The sequence below is a fragment of the Agelaius phoeniceus genome, chromosome 3 (assembly GCF_051311805.1).
Source record: "Agelaius phoeniceus isolate bAgePho1 chromosome 3, bAgePho1.hap1, whole genome shotgun sequence".
Classification (NCBI taxonomy): Eukaryota; Metazoa; Chordata; class Aves; order Passeriformes; family Icteridae; genus Agelaius; species Agelaius phoeniceus.
Window position 1 is genome coordinate 24,713,521 of NC_135267.1, and position 26,040 is coordinate 24,739,560.

At 40.9% G+C, this 26,040-nt stretch overlaps 1 protein-coding gene across 1 annotated transcript; it reads right to left on the bottom strand.

Annotated features, from left to right (window-relative positions):
- Positions 1-1,962: 1,962 nt before the first annotated feature.
- On the bottom strand, positions 1,963-26,040 carry TBX18 (T-box transcription factor 18). Its single transcript, XM_054630257.2, has 8 exons — positions 25,229-26,040; positions 24,249-24,432; positions 22,639-22,740; positions 19,484-19,655; positions 12,969-13,136; positions 11,704-11,768; positions 8,025-8,119; positions 1,963-5,500 (listed from the first exon to the last, which is right to left on the bottom strand). Exons 1-8 carry the CDS (start codon positions 25,500-25,502, stop codon positions 4,776-4,778), a joined length of 1,785 nt encoding a protein of 594 aa, XP_054486232.2. The 5' UTR covers positions 25,503-26,040; the 3' UTR covers positions 1,963-4,775.

A 26,040-nucleotide genomic window follows, 5' to 3' on the forward strand; every position in this document is an offset into this window, starting at 1 on the left:
CCACAGCACCTGTGACATTCCAAAAGTGTGTGGTGGCACTGCAGGCTCCATTTGTGTGATCTCCATGCCTCCTGCCACTCTCTGCTGCAAAAATGGAGCCCAGATGCTTGTCTTGAAACCTGGGTGCTACCTCCAACATTTAGAAAGGCCTCAAAGCAAAAAATTTGAATTTTATCCATCTCATGGAAGCTTCATGTTCATTCTGCAGTAGTGGAAGATATGAGATATTAACTATTTAAGTGCCAATAAACCTTTGAAGGTGACACACAAATGAAATTCAGGTGAGTGTTTCTATATGCCCACAGTATTTGAGCAGATTTACTGATGCTTCTTAAAAACATTTACTTTATGGACTTCAAATTCTAAAATTGAGGTAGAAGATTAAAATTCTCATTTTGTTGTAATTGCTCTCTTTGGGGACCAGATAACTTTTATGGTCAACTCAGCACTGCTTTTCAAGAGTAAGTGGTGAATACATAGGATTTCAAGAATAAGTGATGACTGCAAAGGACTTCTTTTTTTGGATAGCAAACATCTTTTCAGAGGTTGAACACAACAGCAGTGAGAAAAGGCATTTAAAGCAACTTGAATTTCCAGAAATGTTATTTCCTAATGATGCCAGTCATCACATATTAGAAGTGTGTGTCACCTTGTCAAGTCAATGTTTGGAATCAACCATGTAACTGAGGAATATGATGGAATATAAGGCAAAAATGAATTTTCCTGTAGTATTTGCATGTATCAAATTGGCATATCTACAACTTTGTGTTAGATACAAGGCAAAATATTGAATCTTGAGGATCAGAATAATGAAGAGCTCAACTGACAAATTAACAGGTTTTGTCATCTGAAGCCCAGAGTCAGCCCCAAAAAAGAACTAACTCATTATGATGAATTGCAACTTTTTTAAGCATATTTCTATACAGATTATTTAGATATATTATCTTTACAAGAAAAATATACCCATATAACTTGTGAGCTACTTCTGAGGATTATTTGTATTTTTTTCTGTTGAACTGCTTAAGGTACAGGCTTACTAGCAATAATGACAACAATGTCCATGACTTTCAAGTTGCTGCAGTTGTCTCTCTGCTGAAGCAGAAATGAGCCCTCTTAGAGTCTGATGGTGCTAGAGAAAAAAATAAAATAAAATCATAATAAAAAAAGGACTGTTGTCTTATTAAAAACAGAAGCTTTCATTCTCCCTGGAGGCCTGATATTTATGATCAAGCATTTCATGTCTACTTCTCTTGCCCTAATTCTGGTCATTTGCAACAATGCTGGTGTTAAGTGACTACGAAACCCTAGGCTCTGAAGTAATCAGATTTTCATGCCCTGTGCGCTACGTCACATGGAATCGTTTATTGCAGTACAATAGGAAATAAGGCCACTGTGCCTAACAGTATCCCTGGAGGGAGAAATGCTGCTCATTGCTGAGTAACAGTATACCCACATGATTATTGGTTGTAAATTCTGCCTTCAAAATCAATGGCTTTTTGCATTTAGAACTAGCAGAAGCAAAGGGCAATTACCAATGAAATACAGAGAGAGAAAAAGCTCAGAGTACCAAGCTCCTGCTCAAGAAACTGGTCATGTGGTAGTGCTAACTTCTCAGATCCAGTTGATACAGGGCAGCTGAACTGGTCTTGGCATCTGGGATAACATGGGCTGTGAGAAGTACCAAAGTTCCATCACTGGCTAAAGATCCTGGCAAGCAGCTCAGTCCCTTTTCCCCACAAAAAACCTCACAGCTCTGCTTTCAGCCCACTATCTCCTTATACACAGCATTTGTTGGGACGATTCTTTTGCATAGAAATAACAAGAGAGGTTCAACTGCAGGTGGTTAAAGAATTGTGGACTTGTTGGGCTTGCTGTATTAAGTCTCTGAAATTCAGAACTTACCTTTGAGTCACTGCCTTTGGTTTGAAGCTGTAGTGAAAAAAATAGGCCCAAGCCTCTCAGTTTTCCAAATGTAGTAAAAAGTGTTTGAATACACACTTTAATATATTTTCTGTGGCACTTTTGTAAAATACAGATATATAATTATAGATATAATGCATATATAGCATTTACTGTATTGATAAAAAGCTAGTCTTTTCACAATGACAAACCAGTATTTACAATATGATTCAAATTTTAAGGAACAAATAAAACAATATTGTGTGGTTATATGATAAGAATAATTTGAGGAAAAATAAGAGACCAGTTCTAAAAAATTCCCAGACAATAAAGTACATAGGCTTGACAGGAGCACCACTATGGAACATCCATGCACAACCCTTTTTTTTTCTCTCCTTATAGGAACATGCATGATTTAGCTCTTCCACATTTCTACCTAGTCACAGCTCTTAAGTTGATATGGCTATTTATTTTTTTTCAAGTATGGATTAGTTGTACCATCTTTCCATTCAAGTGCTTTTCCAACTGCAAAATTTGGAAGTTTTTCCTAGATCAGGAATAACTATACACAAGTCACTTCTTAATTTAAACCAATAGAGCTATGACAATTTGCATAGCTGAAAATTTTCTTATCATCTTCTACACATCTTAGAACCATTTCACAAACCTATAGCATGAGTTTGAACAGCATTTTTAGCATTGCAGGTCTTTTCTAGGAAGTTTGCATCAAAGGACACTGCACTGCCAAGACCAGCAACAGAGCTGAAGTACATGAATTTACTTTTTTATCCTCATATATGAACACCATCCAGCCATTCATCTGTAACATACTGTCCACAGCACAGCAAATGTAAAGATGATCTTCATCTTCAATGTACTGTCACCCCTTCCTCAGAGGAAGAGAAGTGCTATCATCACATTTTTCAGAAGAAAAAAATCTGATAGAGACTGAGTGAACTTAGGTTTACTCAGAAAGGTCACTTAGAAAGTTTAAGACAGCAAAGAAGCAGGCCCACATCACCTGAATTGCATCATCTTCTCTTTCTAACTTTGAAAAAGAACTTTATATGTATCTTTAACAGAAACAAATACATAACCAATAGAAATAAAGCATTCTTCAGGCACAGGCTTAAAGATTGCTGTTCTATTCCCAGATAAGAGGAGGTAGCAAGAGAGCTGTTTCTGCATATATTATTTCCATCCCACTGAAGAAATATTAGCTGAAATGAGTCTTTTTTGAAGTGAGAGTGGGTAAGCCCACTATTTGCCTGAAAAGATATAAGAACGCGTGAGACACATAAAAATTCACCTTCACCAAAAAATCCAACAAACATAAACCTGAACGACCTTAATCTCCTTTAATGCTGACTGGGGAAGCGTTTTCAAGCACATCTGTACCCACCTTAGAATGCCTTTACATCACCTGCACAGTATAAATTAGGATTGGCATACTGTTGGAGATGACCTGTTCTGTCAAGCACTAAAATTTGTTTTCCAACCCCTGTGGCTCAGCTCTGACAGATGGGCAGCTGAGAGGCAGCTGTTGCAGAAGGACTGATACACACCTGGGCTGTGCAGGTGCAGATGAGGGCAGAAATTTCACCATGATGTCTCCCTGTGTCCTTGGGACTTTGGAGAAGTCTGGTCAGGAGCAGATGGTGATCTACATTCTTACAAGTGCCATTTAGAAACCAGGGGTGGGAATGAAAGAAACTTCTCCTATTCCAAGACAAAAGCAGAGCAACAGGAAGGCAGCTATGACAACATTCTGCTTCCAGAAACACTTTTGGGCAAACTGGCTCATCTACCTACTTGATACAGGTGATGCATTTTTGAAATACTGAGGATGCAGGACCTATTGCCCTTATTAAAAAAAAAAAAAAAAAAAAACAAAAAACAAAAACAACCAAGCAAACACAAAAGAAAAAAACCAAACCCAAAACATGTCACACAAACAAAACAGGTAAAACCAATAACGGAATTTTTCATCCTGCTCACTTCTTTTTTTTTTTCCTAAATCAAACTGAATTTTCCTTTAAAAAAGTAAAAATACAAAAACAAAGATACATTAGAATATTCTACTGTCCAGTAAATGTCTTATAGGCAATATTTATGGAGGAAAAATATGCATCAAGCCCTACCTTTGACAAAAATTAAGCACCCCAACATTAATTTCATACAAAGGAATGCTGCTTCTAGTGCTGTTGACTTGAATTATTCCTATCACCACAATTTGAATATTCATTATTTGTCCTCAAATATATAACCATAAATCTAGACTAATGCTGAAAAAAACAAATTCTAGTGAGAATGATGTGCCATTGATAAGCTAAAACCAGCATATCATGAGAAGGCAAACTAATCTTTCCATTTACTTTGTAGGCTGGATACTTGATGCTTAGCACTAAGAAGTCCAAATAACCTTTGTATCCCTTATAACAGAAGAAACTTGTAAAATGCCTTTGGTGCATCAGCTTATTGTATGAATGTTTTAAAGAAACTCGCTAGTACTATAGAAAATATAAGTGGGCTTTTTTGTGTTGTTTAATACTCCAAGTGTCACTTCATTCTTTAAAGGGGTTAGAACAGAGGAGGGGGAAAGGGGAGGAAGTCTTACTTAATTTGTTGCATATGTCCCAACGTGTTATACAACTAAGTGTATTATACCAGAAAACTAAAGCAGTCTGCACCGTAGCAAACTCTGTGTAACTCAAAATAGAAGAATAATCTGGCCAGAAGCAAGTCAAAATTTCAGTGAAACTTCCTCTCATATTATATATACACACACTTTACAAGCTACATCGAGTGTCCTTTCATATTCCAAAAGAAATACATTGCAGACACCAAACATACTGTACTTTTACTTAAAGGCTTCATCAAACCATATGTGCAGACACTTGAGAAGACGAGAGTGTCAAGCTTCCTAGGGTCCTAGAGTCAAAGAAATTCTGCTGCCCCCCACTGCTAAGTAAGTGCACTCCTTCCACGGGGGGCAACATCTGCCGATCCGTCATGGTTCCACTTGGCGAGGACCCCAAGAAACTTCCTTGGGAAGAAACGATTTTCTCAGGACTGGCAGCCAGTTTAGGGGATGTGGAAAAGTTATATCCATAGAGCGCACAGGGACTGTGCAGTCTAAACGTGTTGTAGGAGCCTTGGTGGGTCTGGTTAGTGGTAAAGGCATTGCTGGATGGGGAAGGCATGATGTACTGGAGCTGTGGAGACATCCCTGAAATCTGCATGGATAAGCCAGTCTGCGGGCAGCTGAAGGCATCCCCGTCACTGCCACTCATGGACATATTCACAGTTGTGCTACTGGACACGCCGACGTAGGAGGGAGTCCTTGGGGCAGCGAAGGTCTCGCCGCCCTGGTTGGTGAGCCGGTTGTAGGTCTCAGCCAGGGAAGTGCTGTATCTGTTCAGCGCCAGGCCCGAGCGCGCACAAGCGGTGTAGTCAGCTGGAGCAAGGGTGCACAGCTGGCTAGTGTTGGGGCTGAGGTGGAAGGCTGGAGAGGAGCAAGGGGAGCCCGGTAAAAGGTGAGGGTGGGTAGATGGCACTCCACTGCCAGATCCCTGGAGTAAAGTAGAGGAACCTGCATTTCCTGGAAGAGAATATTACAGTGTGAGAAGCACATTGGGAAAGGTCCACTTCCTAGGTGAAAGATCAAGACCTTTGTCTTTTATAATAACCCTTGAGATGAAATCCAACTCATATTAATTAAAAACTTTTACAGACATGTGCAGGAAAATGTGTGAGTGAATCACATGCATGTTTCTAAAGAAACAACTTGACCAAGAAAGAGAATTTAAGTTATGTTTTTACAACCATCGCTCAGTAATTAGGGCTCCTGTCCAAAAGGTTAACTGCTTCTTATATGACATGGAAGAAAATTTCATGGCAGTTAAGACTTAGCCAAGTGAGTACCCTATCACAGGAAGCCTTCTTAAAAATTATGATTTTTGGGTTGTCTATGCTCTTGCTACAGTGCAGAATGTGTTTCAGTGCCTGTCACTGTCAGAGCACCAGCTGAGGAACAAGCTCCTTTGCTCGGAGACTCTCACAGATAACAGCTTTGGGAAAATTCCCAACTTCAGAACAAAAAAACTTCTGACTTCAAACCAAAAAAATTCTGAGAACAACCAAAAAATTCAGAACAACTTCAGGAAAAGTGTGAGCTGAACACTGCCCATAGCTGCTTCATCTCTTGAATGGGTAGGTTTGCAGCAAACTGTTTGCAAATTGTTCATTTACTGATATCAGAACTTTATATTATGAATACCAGCGCTGAATGCTCCTGAAAGCACACTGCTTGCCACAGGTGAAGTCTTTTCTCAGGACTAAAAGTTTCTCAGCTGCAAGGAAGATTTCCTTTTCTTAAAAGATTGCATCTTCCCGAAAACTGAGCATGGAAAAATTAACTGGGGCCTTTTACAGTCTCCCATGCAGAAGACACTAACAAGGAAGACCTCCTGTTTATGAATCACATTAACAATCTGACAGATTGTTGCTGCAAAGAGAGAAGTTCTGTCAGTAAGTTAACAGATTATCATAATAGGTGAGCTAGTAAAAAGAAATATACATTATTAAAGAACACTGCCTGCTGCTGCTTCTCTGTGAACAGGACACCACAATCACAAGGCATCATTAGGCACTACCACATTACAGAAATGATAAGACACATTTTTCTTTTAATCTCTTTTAATTCTTTTAAGTGCCCATCCCCTACCTGAAGACGGGCACTTTCAGTGTTAACAACCAGGACAAATTTCTAATGGGGTCTTTCACAAAGTCTCTATGTCCAAGGTATAGATGACTAAAGATTTTGCAAGTTTCCATTCCCAGAATATCAAGGACTTCAACAATCTTCTTAACCTCGGACACCAGCAGAAAAGGAAGCAAGAATCTCACGGTGGCAGCAGTTCCCCTGCTCCCAAACAATGCTCCTACACACAAACAGCCAATAAAGCTGCTCTGTCTCCTAAATGGATTAACTGCATCATCAGTTGCCTTTCAGTCTTACACAGTCTGACAAGGTATTTCAGGTCTCATTCTGTCTTCTCATTAAAGGCCTTTTTGATGAGACCATCCCTCACCCCCATGCTATGCCCAAAACTCTGACAACAACCATCCAATGTGTCTATGATTTGGCACAAACCTTCCTTTTAGTTCCCCACATCAAGGACTGATACACAAGATTTCTCAAAGGAGTGAACCAAAACGCTGACAAAAGTGATTTCTCTGAATTTCTCTAAGTTCTGGGTTTTTGCTCTGAAGATGTTTAACAACTTTTCAATCAATACATTATCAAGAAACCAGACTGGATGTTTGTCAATTTGGTAGCAGAAAATGCAAAGAATTGGGAGCAATACATCTGATTTAGCTGGGAAAAGGCCAAGAGGTTTTCTATGTGCATTGGAGTATACTCAGGAAATAAAAAAAGTCAGAAAAGAGTACAGAGATTCCGCTCTCTGTCCAAATGGGCCATTTAAATATTTTTCTCATTCAAGACACTACCTGCACAACAGGGAAAGTGGAAAGAAAGAGGTTTCCAACAAAGAGCGAGGAGCAGAAAAAAGCAAAACTGAGAGGCGATCCATTTCTTTAAGCTCTAGGATGCCGATAAAGTTTGTTGGCCCATTTACTAAACAATTTTCAGGTCTTTAAGAATCCAGAAGGGGTTCTAAGAAGAAAACAAATTAAGCTTCTTCCTATTTACTCATTATTTAAGAGAACATTTCTTCTCTTTTTTTTTCCTTGAAAGCACAAGTAATTCCTACACTGCAGTTTGCATGTGTACGACAGAAGTCATCTGTAAGTGATCTCTACGTTTTGTGTCCAGCCAGAGCATAACACTAAGGAGTAGGCTACTCAATCCTTTAATAACTAGCATTCTCCTCCACATGTGATCTGATTTTTCTTTGCAATCTAACATTTTTATTCCCATGGTGGTTGAGTTAGCATTAGTTTTTTAACTTAGAATAACTGATGAGAGGGGATGGCTGTACTGTGGTTAGTTGGTTGTTTTTGCCTTGTGAGTGACACACTTACCTAAACTTTCATAAGGTATGATGGGCAAAGTTTCATCTTTCATTTTTGTTTTGAAAGAACACAAAGACACTCGTTACCTTGTTTGGGTATCCCAGGTATGTCTTCAAATGTAAGTGTCCTCAGAGAAGGTCTCCAGAAGGCATAAGACTCTACCAAAGCTTCCAGTCCCATTCTATTCAGAACAAAAGAACCATGGTGTCATGAAAACAAGATGTATTTTGCCACACGTCTCTGAATACTCCACCTCAGAAACATATAAACATTTCAGGATTATTTTCAAGTTGAATTTACTTTTTAGAAAAGAGCCTTACAGCCCATCCATGAGACCACAGGGACCTGCAACCACTGGGCTGCACAAAGTGTTTTCCAATTCCACAGGCCTGGCTCTCTATTTCAATATTTTTGGCCTTTTGGGAGGGCTGTTCGAGTGAGAAGATTTAGCTAAAATTATTTTAAGTGTTTTGCTAGTATATTTCTTAAAGAGATCATCCCTCTGGCAGTTAAAGTTTTAAGTGCCAGAGGGATGATCTTCTATTTCTTCCTGGAATAAAGGTGATCCACTGGCAACTTCTATTAAAACAGGATTCCCAGTCACTACTGATGAGCTGGAAAAATCGCACTTAGAACTAAGCAAGGCAAGGATGTACAGCTATTTTGCTACCAAAATCATGTGTAAAAAAAATGTTGTTTTGCTAAGCAAAATACCTTTAGAAACTAAAAGTTTTCATTCATTTTCTTGCAACAGTGTCCTGAGAAATCAGAACTGTGTAGACAATGGTGTCAGACACTGTTCAGAAAACTCTCTGCTTCCTGAAGATAAAGGCCCATTTGTTTTCTGACAATTATTTATGAATAATACACCTCAGAGGTACACAAACTTAGAGGTACAATTTTGGTGTTATTTTTGGCTGCTGGGCCCCAGAGGCCTGTTGAGTGTCAGCATCAGACACACACCAAATACAAGTGCTTGCCTTTGAGCAGCAGTATTTGTAAACTTGAATTATGCAACCCAGTCTGAAGCAACCGACATGTTCTGATACTACTCCTTCCAGCAGGAACACAAATGCCTGTCAGGAAACACTTATAAAACGTTTATTAGCTGAACCTGGCCTAAAAAGATAGCCTTCATTTTCTGCAGTAATGGTGAATTTTCATTTCTAGTTAAAGTGGAGATAAAAGCCACCTCCTGGAGGAATGTAGCCAAGGCGATAATTTATACAAGATGCCTTTGAAAAATTTCCACATTTTATCAGCACCCTAATTTGTGCTATCAAATGCCCAAGTTTATTTAACAAAACAGTTATGTTTTTCCCCAAAGTATTTAAAGGGAGAAATTCTGGTCCTTTCCTGAGTAGAAGTTTTTATAGGGTCAAACTTAAGGCCCAACTGAAGAATGAAACTATTCTCAGCACCTGAATTCTGTCACACTTTGCAAATGCACTGAGAATGTTTTTAAAAGGTGAAGCTACTGATTTCTGTAAAATGACCTGTGGGACTGAACAGGAATGACCTAGAAGGGCATATTTTTAATTAAACTGAATTACTGCATGCAGCAGTGCAGAGTGAGACAGCTGCATAAAAACAATATTGAAAAGTTTGGTATAACTTAACCACAATATTTTTTTAAACTTGTTGCAGACTAAAATGCCTCAATGATAAACACACCAGCTAGAACAATGAGGATAACAGAACCTTAACATTTAATTTCAGTATTTAGTAGCAGAGCAAAATAATAATCCACTGAGTATACCAATAGAAATTTTCCCTGACAATTAAAATACTGAGCTGAATTGCCAAACATGCTTATCCAGAAATGCAGACTACAAAAGAAAACAGTGATAGCGACTTCAGTAAAACAATGTCAATTCGCAACAAACAAGAGTTTGCAGAGTCAATTCTGTAACGAGTGTGTTTGTAGATTAAAAGCACTCAGACCTCATCTAAAGGCTGCTCCAAAACATTTTAGAGATGCTGACTCTTCCTTCAGAACTTGCCTTCCTAATCCATTTCCATAAAAAATAACTTTCAATCAAAATACCTTGCTTTTTTTTCCAATGCCTGAACCAGACTATTCCTAGCAGCCAAACAAAAAACCCCTCTCTGGAGACACCCAGTCCCATAACTGTATTTGTGTGGTTGCAGATGCAGCACTATTACATCATCCTCAGGTAATTCCAGAGCTGTCCCACCACATTACAACCTGTTCAAAACTAATTTCTGAACAATTCTTTCCTTGCTGTCTAAAAGGATATCTTCTCTTGTTTCTTATGGAAGAAATTCTAAGTCCACCTAAATTTGCACTTTTCAGAGGATCAGGGTTTCGCACTTCTTAGGAGATTCCATTGTACTTATTTTATAGTTCTGCAAACAGCAAGCACAGCAGAGACACAGCCTAGGAGAGAGAGAGCTTTCAAACACAGCACGTATGGCAACCCTTCTTCTTCCTAAAGTACACACAGCATGTTTTGCTTCTCCAGTCACTGCATTTACCTGGAAGCTACTGTTCACTTCATTTCTAACCAGAAACCTAGAAAAGAGGGCAAAGCTCTATTTGTGTGAGTGGCCAGAACATGGATACTTATTTCTTGCTAGAAGACAAAATCTCAGACATACTAAAAAGAATAGAATTCATGTAAGTCTTTGCAACTACGTCATCCCTTCTATAAGTAGTCATTTTCCAAAAACTACTGTCATTTACTGTCCAGCTTCAGGTTTTATGTAACTTGGGTTTTATGTAAAACAGGCTTTAATGCTGTAACTTCTGCTAACAGAGAAGCTCAATAAAACAACTATCAAAAAGAAACTCTCTGATCATTCCTACCAGCACAGTTTGCTCCCTTCTCTGCAAGGCCTGGTCATAAATATAGCAGCTGCAGACACCAAACACAATGTGGTAGCTGGAACTGATGTATACTATACACCACAATGAAATACTGCTTGGTTTTTTTTTAGCTGAAATGGTTTAACATACAATTCAAAACAGGCTTAAGTAGCTTGCAATAAACAGTCATTGGATAAAATACCTCATTGGCACTGGCAGCCTGGACCAGACCTAAGTCTCCACTTTGCACTACACAGATTTCCCACTGCTATTTTGAAAGATTCATGGATCAAGAGAGAATAAGCAATTAATCAGTCCATCCACCACAGAAGAGGTGGAAACCAGGCTCAGTTCAAGGTCTTCTATAGCCTGCTAGAAAAGGTATTCACCTAGGAAGAAGATTTAAAACTCCTTAGACTAAACAGACACTTGAATACAGGTCTCCCACCTCCTAGGCAAGTGTACTAAACATAAGGTTACTGCACAAACCAGTTTCTCTCCCTTAATGAGGAAACAAGCCATTAACCCATCCTATGAGCCCCTTACTTGCAAGAGAACCTGAGCATGTAGTTTGACAATGGTATCTGCAACTTGTCTCCAGCCAGGAGAAAGAGGAGATTTCAAGCATAGCCTGAAATCACGGACCTGAATATGCATTAAGTCCATTTGCAGCCTCCATGATGTGTCACTGCTTCCACTGAAAGGAAACTTGAGCACATGAGTCAAGCCAAGTGCCAGTCTGTTCCTGACCTAGATGGTCAGAGGTGTAGCAATGGCAATTCACCACAGAGAACATTGCTGGGAAGTCTCAGTGGTCCCTCAAGGAGTCTGAGTTCTCAAATTAGTTTTTCTGTAAGTGCAGGTGTTGGCTTTGAACAGCCTTCACAAGCTGATTCTGTCAGCAGGAAGAAGCCCAGCTCCTCCCCAACACCTACCTGTTACGGCCCGAATCTCTAAAGCCTTTGGCGAATGGGTTCCTATCAATCTTCAGACGAGTGATCTGTGAATATTAATAAGAAAAATTATTGCCTGTAAACTCAGATAAGTAGCACAGAAAACAGCTCTCCTGACAGAAAAAAAGCTGACAGAGGAAATATCTTCATATTTGAATGGTTTAAGATTGCTGTCCTGAAACATAGCAAAATAAGGACCAATCTTCTGATCATTATTTTTGCACATCCCTGGAGATGCTAATAGGTATTTAAAGCTGTCAAATGGCATTAGGAATTACTGAGAAAAAACTTCAGGCAAATGTCATTCTTCATTTAAGAGAGTTCACTGTCTAACTGCAATAAAATTTAAATTAAATTTTATTTCTGTACTGGTCAAGAGGGGAATGTGAAAAGAGAGATTATCTCTAGGTTATTATCCTCCATGGAAAAAAAAACCCAAACCAAACCAATCTACCAAAAACCCAGCAAAACACACCACATCCCAAATAACTGTAAATTATTTTAATAAATGGGAAAATCACCAAAAACTTATATTTCAGTATTTACATAGCTCTCCTGTTCCTCTCTCTGTGAAGTTATCAATGAGTATTTCAAAATTTAAAAAAACACAGCTGCAATAATTTATATGGAAGTAATAAAATGTCACAATAATAACTATGTATGCTGAAACTTAAACGAGAGGTAGAAAGAGCTGAGTGATACAACCTGCAGTTCACTTTTGACTTTGAATCCATGTGGACCCAGATAAATTGTCCTTAATAATATAGGCTGAATGCAGTTAATAAAAACAACTACAACTTTCTTCAGAACTCAGCTTCTCTGTTAAGGTCCTGGGAGTATTAAAAGCACTGGAGTCAGGAACAGAAGTGCTTTAAAAAGTCTAAAAAGTCTTTAAAAAGTCTAACATATCCACATTTAAAGGTACAGAAACACCTTTAAAAACTAGACTGCTCTTTGCCTTGTTCTTCAATACTGTGTTTATAATCAAGACACCATTAAGCATGCTAATTGGACTGTGTGATCTTCATAATAATAAGAAAGATTTTTTTTTACATGCAGCGTCTCTGAAGGCTCAGCTATGGCCTCCAGGCACTACAGCAATACTAACAGTGAAAACTACTTGTAGTAAAAAATTGATAGCTCTATTTTCACAAGTGATATAATGACAGTCTACTTTTCTCCTATCTCTTACATCTCTGGTCTGCTCTGAAAAGCCCGAAAAGTGCTAACCAGAAAGCCTGAATTACCTGTTGATTTTGGTATGCTGTGACAGTAGTGAAGACTGTCTCAGGGAAGGAGAAGGCTTTCACCCCCTCTCCCGAGGGGATGGGCTTGACAGGGGACAGATCATCGCCGCAGTCTTTTCGGATGACGTGGACACGAGGCTGATATTTATGCATAGAGTGAAGGATAATCTATGCAGTCATGCAAGGAAAAAGATAACATTTGTTAGAAAGGACACCCTGCTGTTTCAGGACTAATAGCTTTTTGGAACAGGTTATGGTATGTGTTTACCATGCCACTTACTGGAAATCAAATGTTTTCCTTAACCTCTGAAGGTTCTTGTTACAGTAGTCTAATCCCTGTGCATTTATGTTATTACCAACCCTAAGCTTTTAAAAATTATGACTCAGGAGCTCCAAATTCAGAGATTGGCTTATTGGAAACTGGCTCAAAAAAAGGAAAAAAAAAAGAAACCCAAAAAACAAAAAGAGAATTCAGGAATGAAGTCTAGGTCCCACAAGAATTATGAAAGTTTTGTCACTTTTTTCCACTGAAGTCTGGATTTGACCTAACAGGATTAACAGCAGCAGAATTTTGCCTTTTGTTTTTGGAATCTTCAGGATGTACTACTAGAGCAATTTTTTTTCCTTATAGCCCAAAGGCTGGAAACAAATCTTGGTTGGAACACAAGCTGAGACTCTCACACTCTGAAGAAGCATAAAATTAAGAGTAAAATGATAACAAAATCCAAAACTCTAAAGTGTTAATAGCAATCGATCCATAAAACAGACAGTGAATTTCAATTAAAAAACCCTCCCAGCATACAAAAAAACTGAATCAAAAATAAATCATAAAAGAGGAGTGGATGCATACTGCATAAATTAAACACACAGACACCTCTTGGTACTTTACCTCTATTTTAAAGGAGATTTAAAATACAGAATTTTTCCTCTATTTTACTCCACTTCAGCTAACACTGATTACACTATTAAAATAAAAAATTTCAAGAAAAAAAAATTGAAGTTCAGCTATTATTGTTGGAAGACCTAAGAAATTAGTACCTTGATAAATAAATAGTCCTATGGCTATTGGCCTGTGGAACCACTAATCAACATTCTGGGGAAGCTTTTTAATTTCCTGCTCTGTGAGTAGGCTCAGAATGTGCGTGTGCTCAAGCACTCAACAGAGCCCCTATGTCAGACACCATGGAAGCTCATTCACCCAAATTATATAGGGGACGTTACATTTGTTTGGATAAACTAGAGTTTGGCTAGTTTAATACACTTGGTCCTGGCCAGATTACATGACCCTGTTTTGGTAAGGCCAGTTTCTGGATAATCAGGGGTTTTATTAGCCCTTAAGTAAGGTTTTGACAATGACATCACAGGCTCCAATTAATTTGCTCAGGGAGTGCCCTATGGATGTTCTCATAGGAAGTCTTTTTCAAGTTTCTGAACAGACCAAGATTTTTTATTGTGCAGAAGTGTTTTCTCTTTTACAACACTCCTTTCAGTTCTCCAATGGCAAAGATCTACAAAATGAAAATGCAGAGAGGACAGCACATTCCTCACCCTGTTTCCCTCTGAACACCCAGTGGTACCAGGGGAGATGCTGGTGCAACAGAAAAAGAAATTATCAAGAAAAGATATTGCACAGTTCAAATCCACTGCAATTCTGTGCCTTGCCATTTGTCTGGGTGCCACTGAGCATGCCATGTTCTCTCCCACATGGATTACTTCACCCCAGCAGCTCTGTGGTGCAAACCACTGCTGGCCCACACATCAGTGATAACCCTGGCAGCTACAGAGAGATCTGCTCACACATCAGAACAAATGATATCAAAGCAGCACATGGATGAACACCTCCCACTGCTTATCTGGGTGGCTATTACAGCTAAACTGATCCATGTCATCTCCTCGGAACAACCTGTCTGGCCTCTGTCCTGTACTGAAATTTCCTGTGCTGACATGCTGTTTTGGCAGTTAGCAACTCCATAGCAATATCTTTTTTTTCTTGATTTTGTACCATGTCTTCTAACAATGGGATCTTTGTTCATGATCTGAGGGACTCCAAACTCTAAATAATGCATAACTGCAAAGCTCTTGTGAATTAAAATGCAACATATGAAGAAAGGACATAAAAGGAGAGAGAGAGATGCAACATCTCCACTCCAAAAACAATCTAGCTCTATTATTCAAAGCATCACCTAAAGCTACTGTGAAGAAAAAGCTAAGGGAAAGGAGATTTTGGCATTTCGTTTCACGGGGCTTTCACATTTAAAAGCACCAATGGGATGTAACAGTTTATCTGCAGTAACAGCAACTTTCCCTTCATGCCCTTAAAATCCAACACCAAAAAACCCCAATCGGAAATCTTGCTGTGTTCCCAAATATGAACTGGCATTACATTCAACTCACAGCTGAAGAGCCTGCCTCTCTTCACAAAGTCCTCACAGAACAAGATGAAAACACTTCATGCGGGAATAAACCTCTCACAAAAAGTAAAATTAAACTTTGGCCACAGCAGCTGTCAAGAAATCATGATCAGACAGACGAAACTGCAGCAGGGAGCCCACAGGTAGAAGGCAGAGCAAAGGCCACGAGAACACCTGCAGCCACACAAAGCTGGGATTACCTTTGCAATGGCTTTTGAGAGCTGCTGCCACGATGAGGCCTCAGAGCTGACCCTGAGCACGAGCACCACCATGGCACAACCATCTCAGCCAGAACAAACCAGAGCCAGAAACTCCTTCACAGGGGAGACACCACCAATCCTCCAGCCACTTGGCTGTGCCAAGACTACACGGTCACCTCCCCACTACCAACACAGTCTTTGCTGCTGTTTTTGCCAAAAATCCTTTATCCTCCCTCCAAAGCACAGGCACTCAGGCTGTGTGCAGTTAGGGAAGTGTGTGGGGCTGAGGAGTACAGATTCCCTCTGTACTAAGACGAAAACTGCAAGTGCAAATACTAATGTTTCACAGCTTTTCATTGTGACAAGAACATATAAGTGCCCATTGACTGTAAGCAGAGCTCGCTACTTGGAGCCAAGTCTGGGCAGAGTTACAGTCCGCCTCTGCTTCCAGCCTCGCCCCACTTTCAAATGGGGAAAAAAACCCACCCCAACCACCAAGGAACAATTAACACACTAACAGCCTCATTTTCACTAAAAGTTAAAAGATGTTCCGCTGCATCAAAAAATACTCAGTTGAAAAGCATGGAAAATAGCATAAAAAATGTTGAGTTTTCCCCTCCACTGAAATTCAGTTTAAAAACTGCATTGAAATAGAAAAATTAGCCAGCTCTAACCAGCCGGAGGGAGAGACTGCTTTTACAATGAAGCACTCATTCCACAGATGAGAGAGGGATGAGAGGCATTAACAAACAGCATCCAGACCATGCACTTTTCAGTGACAACTGCAGAATCCAGGTTTACTTTTCCTTAGTATCACAACTTAGATGAAACACATAAAAACCATAGTGTGTGTCTTAATGACTCTATGGTATTTCCAAGGCAGGAAATTCACTCTGGAACTTCTTTTGAGATCAGAAACACACAAGGAAAACATGTCTGTACAAATTTTGCTTCATCTCCACAGACTACAAGTGGAACCCATGTATCAGAGAGTGTCCTGTGTGCAGATACGTATTTCAAAAACCTCTGAGCTCAGCAGCACTATAAAACTGCACAGTCACAAAGTCCCACTTGAAATGCTGATGAAAACAGCAGCAGGCAGCATGGAATCTGGAAAGTGCTTGAGCAGTGAGTCTCTTAGAGATGGCTGATCTCCTTTCACAGAATGTTAATCTCAGGGCAACACGAGGCAAGGGGAATGAACTGCTGCCACCAGCTACTGCCACAACATAAAGACTGCATACAAATTCTACCTTAGTGCCTGTTTGCAAATACTCTCTCTATTCCCACTGACATGAACACTTCCCTCAGAGATCCTGAGAGTTAATACTCTAGAATAGGTAAAAAGGCTCTAGACTGACATAATGCAAGCTCCCTACCTCGAAGCCTTCAAGATCAAAACCGACCCCCAGGACTTGAACACAGTAACTCTGCAAAAGCCTACACCTCCAACAAGCACAGGAAGCATAAAGGAACAGGTTCAACAAGGATTAAATTGCCAGAAGCAGAAAGCAGGGAAAGCGTTCCCAAAGAACAGCAGCTAAAGGCCAATGCTGCTTGGTGGAAACCCCACTGAGGTTTCTCTGAACCCCTCTGCCTATGCATGAGAGGAAAAAACTACTTTCTAATAATATAAAATATACCCCATGTCCCATACAGGGGTGGGAGAGTCAGAACTTCTGATATAAGAGTAAATATTGGAGAGACTTTACAGCCTTGACTCCTAGCTCTTCTAATTCGCCATCCGTCCCCTGGTACCCTCCTGAGAAAAACGGTTTCTTCCTGCTTATGAGAAACAATTGTTTTTTTTATATTCATCACAAAATATGATTATTCGTTTTCCATTATTGCTAGAGGCATTCAGAGGCTACATAGCTTTTTCAATACAGCATTCCACACTACCATAACTTTAAAAGAAAAAATGTACCCATTGGAAGAGACACTTTTCTGCTTTCTGCTTTTGCCTTTTCTGGTAATTATGAATGACATGTTTGCAATTTTCCAGATTTGAGAAATATGAAATTATTTTACAGTCATCCTTCTTTTGTCCTTTTATTTTAATACTTAAATTTCCATTTTGGGGAGGAGGGGCACTGCCATAGCTCTGAATCAGTTCAATGTGTCTCAAATCACTGTACTTGAGGTTTGCTTCACTCGTTTCCAAGCCAAAATACTTAACTAAAGACCAGAAAATTTATATCCCCCCGTATTACAAATAATGGTGTGCTGTGTATACTACACAGGTTTCAGTTCAGAATAAACACAAAGCTAAAATCTGGGATGGAAAAATAGAATAACATAATTCTCTGCATAGCTGAGATTTTATCACAGGGCAGTTTGCAACTGCAAGTGCACGGATGGACCACACAGTACCCGCAGATCGTCCCTCTGCACCCACTGAGTACAAAAGCCAGCTCACTGCTGGAAAAGCAACATTTTATCCATCTGCATCTGCTTCACTTTCAAATCCCTTACAACAGACTCAGGATTCAGGGAAAACAAGTCCCACTTGAGAGGAATCACAAATACACAAATGCTGGGGAAACTAAGAGAACTTCATGTGCTAACCTTAACTCAAATGGACACGGCCAAATAAGACTCCATAACCGTAATTCTAGAAAGAAGCAATATAAAACCTCTTTTGTACTATCCTAAGAAAAGCACTGCTAGCTTAAGGAAGAACAAAATAAAATAATAAAAATTATTGCACAAATGGAAGTCTTTTTATCCTTGTTATCACATTTGTTAGGTCAGCCATGCGCCTGTATTCCTGCCTCTGATCATTGCATTTCCAAACACAAATTAGGGGGAAAAATCTCAGACTATGTATTAGCAAAATACCTGGCTCAATGTCACAGAGCTACAACCATACTGAAAGATGAGTGTGGTATCTTTGTGCTCTGTGCCAGGTATATTTTCTTTCACTCCTTTCCTTGAAGGAGAAAGTATCCTGGTCAATAAATTGGGTTATGCTAAGGACAATGGAATCCACATCCTGTCTCAAAACTTTCCTCTAACATCTTAAAACTCTACAACTTGGAACTCGATGCTTCTTCTGAAAGGATGCCAACATTTGTCATTTATTACAGGGGTTTGTAAAATCAAAGACTTCACCCCGACTAAAAACAATCCTCATTTTTTAATTATTTCTTAAGGTGTCAAGTAAAACTATTTCAGGGATTGCTGGAATGATACTGGCTTACATCTGTCATGTTTCAACAGTTTTCAAGAGAAAAGGAAATATTAACATAACACATTTTGTCACATTAGATAATGTCATAACTAAACAATTTAGAACTTGCAAACAGAACACTCATACTGCACACGTCTTCGCCAGCTTTTCCAGAAGTAATGAGCCTCAGCTGTGAAAGGGTCTTGCTTCATAAGGTATGCAATAAATCATCATCGGAGCAAACCCAGCTCCCATGTTATTCGTTTTGGACTGCAATTATTAACACCTCACGGGATTTCACACAAACATTTAGGTTAAGAAAATACTTAAGTGTATTTTTATTCACGTGAAGGTATTACACACTATTAATGTTTCTCCTAGCCACTTGTGAATTTAAGAGTCCTTTTCGATCGGAGGAGAAATTGCAAGTAACACGCTCGGTGGGAAATACTGAGAGCAATTCTGCCCCTCTGTATTAGGCAATTTAGCCTTGTAAAGTCTTACTTTGCAGAAGGAGTTCTCTATTTGAGGGGGGAGTAAAACAGCAGGCTCTAATAAGCAGTTAATTATCGGAGCAGAAAGTTAGAAGCTTTTAGATGTGGACAGTGAAGTTCCAAAACAACTCTGAAAAGTCAAGCCTATTTCTGGCACCCCACAGCTGTACGTCAGAGCCTCTCAGGGCTGAGCAACGTGCCTACACATAATGCCACCGAAGAAAGAGCAAGTACTCACATGCCCTTGATCATCCAGCTCATTATTAGTAAGCTTCAGTTTGTCAAAGCTGATCACTTGTCTCATCCACGTCTCCCCCGAGGCAGGTGAATCAGGGTGAATATAAACACGAGGCGGCACCGGGGAGTCAGCATTGCCAGCCACCATCCACTTGGAGCTATGATAAACATACCTGTAAAAAGAAAACAAATACCTCTAACCACTAGCACCATAACAATCTATTAGACCCATTCAGCATGAATAAATTAGGGCCCATGCTTATAGCAAAAACCCATCAATTAACAAAACATGAAAAAGCACAATTTCGCATAAATAAAAAGAAATTTTGTTTGTTTGTTTGTTTCAAAACATAGTCCTAGCACCTGCAAAAATAAGGTTAAAATCCATGCTCTGACCTGACCTTGCTCTTCCTAAAATCAGTCACAGTCTCAACACTAGGTTTAAAAATGAGCTTTAAGCTGGTGTCGGTTCATTGACTCTTACAGCTCTGCTCTGAAAAGGCAACAGCAAATAGGGAAGAATCTGGTCCTTCTTTTATCAAATTGAGTAGTAATTCCATATCTGGAAGATTTATCATGTTGAGTCTAATATAAGACTCTATAAATAAAGCTATTGAAGGGAAAGAACATTATGATAGAGAAAAGCAATGAAATTATGAGAAACTATGCTCTTGATATTTCGGTAGACCATATTAATAGGCTTAGATGGTATTGCAAAAAGGTTAAAAAAATGAAAACATGGAGTCTGTATTTCATTTGATAGGCCAGTGCTGACAAGATGATTTTATAACGAAAATTGTGTCTGCTTTGGTTAAAAACCTATTTCGAAGGCAGGCACTTCACAAAGCAGTTTAAAAAGCATTAATTGAAAGTTATCTTTTTCAAGTACAGTAAAAACCCAGTAATTCAGCTGTATTTTTAAATGAAAACAAGAAAGACTTCATCAAATCATATATTTGCACAATTCAGTTCCTTATTAGAAAAAGACAAGCAACACAGTCAGAACAGAAAACAAAATGATCCAATGCAGGTATCGCTCCATACAATTCAGATCAAGCTGCATAGCTAAGATCTAGAATGGTGGAGAAATTCTCTCCTGCAGACAAATTCTCCACCCCAGATCACTCTTGTAACATTTTTCATTTATTTTATATTTCTTGATTTATACTAAATATATGCTTTTCCTAGAAAAGTAAATAAACTTATAAATGCACATACATAAAAATTCAGTGATAAATACACATTTTGAGCTACAGCATAAGCTTCCAAATATTTATAAGGTCAAATTCTGCTGGAAGTCCAGACCTATATGTAATTTTCTTCATTTCCATTAGTTTTGCTATTTGCTCTGTCAGCAGTCTAAAGACTAGGCTCCATGTGACTGCTGTCATTTCTATGAAATTTACAGATCTGCAAGACAGTGTGTGAAGCTGCACAAACAGCCAGAGTTGAAATAACAGGCAGCAAAAAAAATCACAGAATAGAATGAGAAGAGGCACCAAGTAAAATATGTAAAACATTAACATTTAGTGGAAAGCTTAAAGGCATGAATACATGATAAAAACTAATACATACTAATACATGAATAAAAAAAAATTCTAATTTGCCAACTGAGAAAATACCGCCCTTCCTACTACTCTCATTAAGTTACTTCAGTTATCTGGGCACCATGTAGCACACTGTGAAGACAGTGTAGGTCAGTATGACTGTAATTATTTTAAATGAAATGAGGTTTAAACAATTCATACTCAGTATAACCGCTTGTAATTTTTAGTAGTAATATTTTAATAAATTTGGAATTATTACCTTGGTTTTTCTATGGATTTATGAATTGTTCAGACCTTCTAGGAATTATACATTTAGATAATTGTTAAGCAAATGCGCACATGCAACACAAAGGAAAGAAAAAAAAGCTTCCATTTGAACTGCACTGCACTGGTACAAGGAAAAAGAAGCTTTTTTTCCTTCTATGGCAGACACAGGAAATACTCCCCTGACTGTATATGTTGAGCATCGTCAGCCCTGGTATCTGGTGCCCCTTGTTGAAAAACTCAAAATCAAAAATGGTCCTAAGAAAGGTCTTATACGCCACACAAGAAAATGACAAAATAGCAGTCAATGAGGTAAGTACAGGAAAAACACAGGAAGGCATTTGCTTAGGAAACAAGGCAGCATTCCTGCAGAACCAACCTTTTAATCTTGGTCTGAAATATTCCTAGTTCTAGAATTAAATCTGCAGCGGTTTTCCCTACATTACGCTAAGTATAGGTTAAAGCAATCAAACCTGCAATTGGTAAAGACCTGATCCTGTCTCCTCTGAGCTATTCTGGCCAGGCTTCCCCCCGGCTACTCAGGAGCACGGGATTGCATCTGGAAAGCAAGACCTTGGAAACGGCTTCAACTCACAACAGGAGCTGCTGCGGGCCCACTTTTGCAAACGTTTCCACAGAACAAGTGGCTTCTGCAGAGCCCAACCAGCTCCCTCGAAACACAACTACCCTCGAAACAGTGAGAGCTTCAGCACAAAATTACTACTCCTAAATGTTCAAAGAACAACCTCTTTTGTTCCTCACATCATTCTCCAGACAATAATGCCATTAATTCTTTAAATAACAGTAATTAGAAACATTACCTTTTTTAGTTTAAGCAACCAAATATCTCACTTTTTAAATTAAATTCTATAAGCTATTTGAAGCATGACTTACTTATTAAGTCACATCACATAGCTTGTAAGTTATTTAAATCAGATATCCATGCTAATAATGTTATCAGTTAATGGTAATACCATTTGGCACTAAAAAAATGTACATTTTCATATTTATTGGTTAATAGGAAATAATCCCTACTGTCAGGAGGAGGAATAAAATATTATAACATTTCCTGACTGCACTAGAACTGCACTCTGAAAGCCAAACTCGAGCATCTGCCTGCAGTACATACACAGTGTGAGGCAAATGCATCATAAAGAGCTTCAACACAAATTTTAGTTGCCTTTGGTACAATATGGTCTTCTAAAATACACTGGGATGAAAATAAGAACCTTCAAGGAGAGTTAAACATGATCTTCTGCTAATTTATGTTGTGTTAATACTTTCTTCCAACAGCCAAGCACCCTATGGCTTACATCATATGTTTTTTGCCTTAAAGTCACCATACCTGTATCTTTTGTTATCCACTGGCACAATATCCATAGCAATGTAATACTGCTGATGTGGGTCTAAACCTGAGATCTTCACTCTCATTGCAGGAAACATCCGCCTGAACATTGGAAAGAGAGAGGTCATTTTTAATATGAAACAGACTCGGGAATGGTTGTTTAGGAAAAGTAACCGCTTCGTGGGATTTTTCTCGTTCTTCTTTTTAGCCTACAGAGTCCTTTTGGACGATTATAGTTACATAGCCATGAAATGGCCCATTCGATATGTCAAAACAGATTTCTAAAGTGCATTTACTCGAACAATGCTTTGTATGTTTGGGGATACGCTTTGGGAGTACAGCTATTACCACATCATTTCAACTTTATTGTTAGACAGTAAATCATTTGGGTTTGAGACTTTACTTTAGCAGTACACACATTTAAAACCCATTTGAGATATTAGTAAGAAATATATTCCTGGAGATGTGCAAACACCACCTCCACCCAGGAAGCCCAAGGCTTACAGAAAGGCAAATTGCCATTAAGGTTCAAGTGACGCCAGAAAAATGGTGTATCATTGCTGTAGCAGCGAATTAGAAAGCTAAATCTACGGTGATACAATTGTAACACCGCAAGGATGCAGTTATAAAAGCCAATGTGCCATGCTCTAACCCAACAATATGGTCTTTATTGACACGGGACTTCCTGTCTGCAACTTACTAAAGGTGAAGTGCGAGAGCTACTCTGTCTTTGAAAGGTATAGTAAAACGTCTTTATTGAAAGCAGGTTCTTTATTTGAACCTACGAGCAAATTTCTGAAAAAAAAAAAAATAAAACAAAAACGACGAAGAACCAAACGTTCAAGATTTAGATCCTTCTGTGGAGAAACGGATTAATTAACCAATGAGGTGGTTTGAACATAAAACTGCCCTTAGCTCTTAGCTCGGCATGCTTTTTATCAGAAAATTTCATTCTTGAAGCACTGAAAAAAAAAAGTCCTAACTGCACGCTAGTAAGATACTCTTCTGCATTTTATAAACCTGAAAGTTATTCCAGTTTACTCAGTATTTGCTGTTGTGATAAAAAATATTAAAAAACAATCCATTAAAAGTAGTTATTGGAAACAAAAATCGTATTCCGCCATTTCTGAATAAGCAGGAGGGTAAAAACCTGACTATGGCTAACTAGTTTTTGCTGTTATTTCAGTGCACCTGTAAGATAAAACAGAAATTCCCCGACTGGACTCTCTTAAGACAAATGCAGCTTTGTGCTGTTTAAGACTGCGTTTCAATCATTAATAAAGCCTCTCTGAAAATGCAGACGGTAGCATATGGATTCAATAAAATATGTTTTTGTAATTTCTAATAAGTTCAAATACTTTTATACTTCCCAGGTTTTTACCATGTGTATCCCCTGGAAAGGGGAAAAGCTTCCCCCCAGAAGGGCACGGCGCTCCCAGACCTCGCCCTAATGAACAGGAAACCCGAAACGCCACATGCTCCCGTGCCCATCTAACATTATCGCCATCTACCTGCCTCGTAAATCTGGAGGGTTCCCCCGCTTTGGGCCCGCTTTGATGTGCCCGCCCGCCCGGGGAGCGCGCGGGTGGCGGCCCCGCCGTGCCCGTTACCTTCCCGCCTTGGTGATGATCATCTCGGTGCCGATCTCGTGGAAGCGCTTCCAGAGCTCGGCGCCCTGCAGATCCACGCGCGGCGCCTGCGGCGTGGGCAGCGGCGAGCCGGGCCGGGAGCCCTTGGGGGAGCCGCCGGGGGAGGCGGGCGGGGAGCCCGCCAGGAATCCCTCCTCGCAGCCGCCTGCGGAGAGAGCGGAGGAGCGATAGCGGCCGCGGCAGCGCCGACTTCGCCATCGGGGTGTCCCTCAGCCCCGGCCGAGCGGCCAGACCGGCGGCAGCGACGGCCTGCCCGGGCCGGCCCGGGCCGCAGCCTCGGCTCCGGGGAAGGGGGAACCCGGGCGCCGGGACCGCGGCAGCACGGCCGGGCTGCCAGGGAGCAGCTGCCCCCATCGCCACCACGCCGTGCCTGGGCCAGGGCGGGCGCAGCCCGTCCGGGGTGCGAGGACGGCGACGCATTTCGTTTGGCTACGGGCTTCTGCTCCGCAGCGTGAAACTGCATACAGAAAATTACACACACACATATATGTAGGTGCTGTGTGTGTGTCTATGTGTATACATACAATTACAAATATATATATATATATATATATATATATATGTGTGTGCGTGTGTGTGTATATATGCACACATAATTATATTCATCGTTGCATACGCACTTTCAGCAGCACACATACACATATGTGTCATATAAGCTTTTGCCTTTCCTCGGAAACAGGGCTCGGGACAGCCCCCCGCCGTCGCTCCACCGCGCCGCGGCACCGACAGCCCCGCCGGCAGCCGCCCTGCCCGTGCCGGCGGCCGAGGGGCGCCGCGGATCTCACCGCCAGGCCAGCGAGAAGGGTGGTGGGTGCCCACGCAGCGTGGAAAGACAGAAGGGATAGCGGGGAATGAAAGCGCCGGTCGCGGCGGGGAACGGGGATGCCGAGCCCAGCCGAGGAGCGGGGCCGGGGCAGCGGCGGGAGCGGGGCGGCACTCACCGGCGGCGGCGCGGGGGGCGCAGCCCAGGTCCATGTTGCCGCAGGTCCTGCCGGCAGCGGCGGCGGCGGGAGAGCTCTTGGCGCAGCAGCCGCTGCCGCCTTCCTCCTCCGCCGCCTCGTCCTCGCCGCCCAGCTTCCTCCGCTTGGGCTGCCGCGGCGGTGGCTGCTGCTGCTGCTGCTGCTGCTTCTCGGCCCCGATGAGAGCCTCCACGGAGAAGGCGTGAGCCTTGAGGCTCATGGTGGTGCCTGGCGAGGACCGCCGCTTGTCGGCCATGCCCGCCACCCTAGAGCCCGAGCATCCAGGCGCCCCGCGGCCGCCGGCACCGGCACCCGCGCCCGGCCCGCCGCGCCGGCCGCCCTCCCGTCCTCCCGACCGCGCAGGCAAGGGGCTGGGGCTTTTCCTCGCCTTTCTTTTTAAATCCGAGTTATCAGCCAAGTTTTTTTTTTTTTTTTTTTTTTTTTGGGAGGGGGGGATTGTTTTGGGGTTTTTTTAAGTGGAAAAAAAATTCTATTCCTTTCTGCAGATGCGTTCCTTCTCTTCCCCTCCTCCTCCTCCTCCTCCTCCTCCTCCACGTTCTGCCCCGTCTGATGGGCCAGGCAGGGCTGACATGGGTAACAAACGCTCTGCGGACACAAATTAGGGCTTGTAATTGAAATTTGTTGCCTTGATCTGTCAGCACTTCCAGGCAGGAGACCTGTGGGAAGAACTCGCTCATTAGTGTCACTGCGGCGGCGGGGGCCGGGCGGAGCCGCGGGGCGGGGGCGGCGCGGCTCGGCCGCCCGCAGCCCAATCAGCGCCGCCCCGGCCCCGC

What these genes read in the sequence shown, in the direction of transcription:
- TBX18 (XM_054630257.2), bottom strand. Translation starts at nt 25,502, where the DNA reads ATGGCCGACAAGCGGCGGTCCTCGCCAGGCACCACCATGAGCCTCAAG. An exon ending in AGCTGGATGATCAAGGGCAT is followed by an intron (nt 13,137 to 19,483) that starts GTGAGTACTTGC and finishes ATGACTGCATAG; the next exon opens with ATTATCCTTCACTCTATGCA. An exon ending in ACCTGGGATACCCAAACAAG is followed by an intron (nt 5,501 to 8,024) that starts GTAACGAGTGTC and finishes ATTCTCTTCCAG; the next exon opens with GAAATGCAGGTTCCTCTACT.